The 3,270-nt window shown below is 37.3% G+C and overlaps 1 protein-coding gene across 1 annotated transcript; it reads left to right on the plus strand.

Annotated features, from left to right (window-relative positions):
- Nucleotides 1-495: 495 nt before the first annotated feature.
- Nucleotides 496-2,584, plus strand: LOC117090853 (zinc finger protein 639-like; the record flags this gene model as incomplete). The annotated part of the gene is given in 4 exon segments (XM_033223479.1): nucleotides 496-1,048; nucleotides 1,051-1,534; nucleotides 1,536-1,926; nucleotides 1,928-2,584. Coding segments are annotated over 4 exon segments (1,452 nt in total), but the record flags the coding sequence as incomplete, so codon positions are not given.
- Nucleotides 2,585-3,270: the final 686 nt, after the last annotated feature.

A 3,270-nucleotide genomic window follows, 5' to 3' on the forward strand; every position in this document is an offset into this window, starting at 1 on the left:
CCTGAGTGACAGAGCAAGACTCTGTCTCAAAAAAAAAAAAAAGAAAGAAAGAAAAATGAAAGTTGTTAGTTGCCTTGTTATTAAGTGAGTATTCATTTTGGCTTTATGTAGATAAATGCTTACTGTAATTCTCGGATTCAAACGTCAATTGACAAGGAATTGATGGCAGCCAGGACAGTGCAGCTGCGGAGCCTAGGCCAGGGTCCCGGCGCGCAGGGCGTGGGGCACACGGAGAGGGAGAGGGGTCGGCCCAACACAGGGTCCGGGAGCGCTAGGGCCATAGCAGGGCTGTCCGCCCGCAGTCGTGAGTCCGCGGGAAGGACCTCGCGGCCCCTTCGCCCGCGCTCCGGCACCTCGGCCTGGGCAGTCTCTGAACTGCGCGTGGGCTGGCAGGGCGGGCTGGGGGCGGGGACCGACGGGCATTTTTTACCATCTAGAGAAACTTACTGCAATTCATTTTTCCTCACTCCAGTAGTAAGAATTACACCAAATTGAAAAGATATCAATGAGTATCCTAAAAAAAGAAAAAGGAAGATTCTACACCCTTCTCGTTATTCAGATTCCTCTGGAATAAGCAGAATTGCAGATGGATTCAATGGAATTTTCTCTGATCATTGTTACAGTGTCTGTTCTATGAGACAGCCAGATTTAAAATATTTTGACAACAAAGATAATGATTCTGATACCAAGACATCAAATGACTTGCCAAAATTTGCAAATGGAATCAAGGCCAGAAACAGAAATCAGAACTACCTGGTTCCCAGTCCTGTACTTAGAATTCTAGACCACACTGCCTTTTCTACAGAAAAATCTGCTGATATGGAAATTTGTGATGAAGAGTGTGACTCACCTGAATCAGTCAACCAGCAGACCCAAGAGGAGAATCCTATAGAAGTTCACACTGCTGAAGATGTTCCAATTGCTGTAGAAGTGCATGCGATTTCTGAGGATTATGATATAGAGACAGAAAACAATTCCTCTGAGAGTCTCCAAGAGCAAACTGATGAAGAACCACCAGCTAAACTTTGTAAAATTCTTGACAAGAGCCAAGTTTGAATGTGACTGCCCAGCAGAAATGGCCTTTACTGAGAGCTAATAGCAGTGGCCTCTATAAATGTGAACGTTGTGAGTTTAACAGCAAATATTTTTCTGACTTAAAGCAGCATATGATCCTGAAGCATAAATGTACTGATTCAAATGTGTGTCTAGTATGTAAGGAAAGTTTCTCTACCAATATGCTTCTGATAGAACATGCCAAACTACATGAAGAGGATCCCTACTTTTGTAAATACTGTGATTATAAGACAGTAATTTTTGAGAACCTCAGTCAGCACATTGCAGACACCCATTTTAGTGATCACCTCTATTGGTGTGAACAGTGTGATGTACAGTTCTCCTCAAGCAGTGAACTCTACCTACATTTCCAGGAGCACAGCTGTGATGAACAGTACCTGTGTCCGTTCTGTGAACATGAAACTAATGATCCAGAAGACTTGCATAGCCATGTGGTAAATGAGCATGCATGTAAATTAATAAAGTGATAACAATGGAGAACATGGACAGTATAGCCTCTTAAGCAAAATTACCTTTGACAAATGTAAAACCTTCTTTGTGTGGCAAGTATGTGGTTTTCAGAGTAGATGTCATACAAATGTTAACAGGCATGTTGCTATTGAACATACTAAAATTTTTCCTCATGTTTGTGATGACTTTGGGAAAGGCTTTTCAAGTATGCTAGAATATTGCAAGCATTTAAATTCACATTTATCTGAAGGGATTTATTTATGTCAATATTGTGAATATTCAACAGGACAAATTGAAGATCTTAAAATTCATCTAGATTTCAAGCGTTCAGCTGACTTACCTCATAAATGTAGTGACTGCTTGATGAGGTTTGGAAATGAAAAGGAATTAATAACTCACCTTCCATCCAGTCCATGAGACAACTTGATTATTCTCTTTAACTTACAGAATGTTAGTTTAAAATAATAAATTCAGCCTTTTTTGGAGATGATTAAATGGATGATTGTAAACACAATTATGAAATTTGCCTTTAACAAGTAACTTTTGTAAATTATAAAATCTTTTTGGCATTGCTCCATTTTCAGTATATAAATATAACTTTAATGTGGTATTTTCAATTGCATGATAGTTTGCAGTTTTAACCACTCTTGGTGACTGTCATCCTGTTTCTTGCACGTGCTCGATTTCATGAATTGAAAAGAAACAAATGTATTGAAATGAGCTGCAGTTTTCCTTCCTAACCATGAGTGCTAGTAACTTTTTCTTTTTAAAACTCAAGACAAGATTAGTTTTTTTGGTGTATGAAGTCATGAAATTATTACATGACCAGAACTAAAATGCAATATACAATTAAATCCATGGATACTCCTATTAATAAAAAATAACACTAGGAAGCCACTATTATCACAAGAAGAAAAGATTTGGTTTTCATGGCAGTCTGTTTTTAAAAAAAAAAAAAAAAATTTGAGCCCCTATCTATTGTTGAATATTTTAAGATGGGATGAGGGAGAAACTAATTAATAAGGGCTTACACAATAATAAATAACTGTATCATAACTCAAAAAAAGAAAAGGAATTGATATGAAATAATAACTTGATTTCCAAGAGTTTCTGCTAATTACAAAGAAGACACTAATGAGGAAGTAACAGGGAAAGATATAAATATATAGTTTATACCTTCATGACCAGTTTGCTTTTCTGCTAACTTAGGAAGATCAGATATGAAACATGACCTTTGTTTAGAGAAACCTCTCACTCTACCACCTCCATGCTAATCAGTTTGACTTAAAAGACTAGGTTAAAAGCTTACCTGAGAACCCTTCTCTTCAATAACTTATGAACTCTCTCTAATAACTGATGGTCAAGAACTTTTTTCCAATTCTTTTCTGAAATGTCTGAGAGACTGGAGCAGTTTGGAAAGTTTTCAAGTTGCAAAAAATGTGGTAGCTATTTATTGAATGGCTCTAAAATTCATTGTCCAAGCCAGAACACTCTTGATAGTGAAGGGGGCTGCTGAGTGATAGAGCACCATGAGGAGATGACCTTCCCAAGAGGCAAATGGTTGGAAACGTCCAAAAACATAAAGAATATTTCTATCAAATAACAACAACAATACACATAAAATCTATGTAGAATGAATAACAAGTAATAGCTGTTGACTCTGTTGGGAGAAGATACGTAATTTAGATTTTTTTAAAATTTTAATGTGTTTTCATTTATTGAAGAGACTGCCCTTTTCCCAATGTT

This window comes from Trachypithecus francoisi, unplaced genomic scaffold (genome assembly GCF_009764315.1).
Source record: "Trachypithecus francoisi isolate TF-2019V2 unplaced genomic scaffold, Tfra_2.0 Lachesis_group11, whole genome shotgun sequence".
Classification (NCBI taxonomy): domain Eukaryota; kingdom Metazoa; phylum Chordata; class Mammalia; order Primates; family Cercopithecidae; genus Trachypithecus; species Trachypithecus francoisi.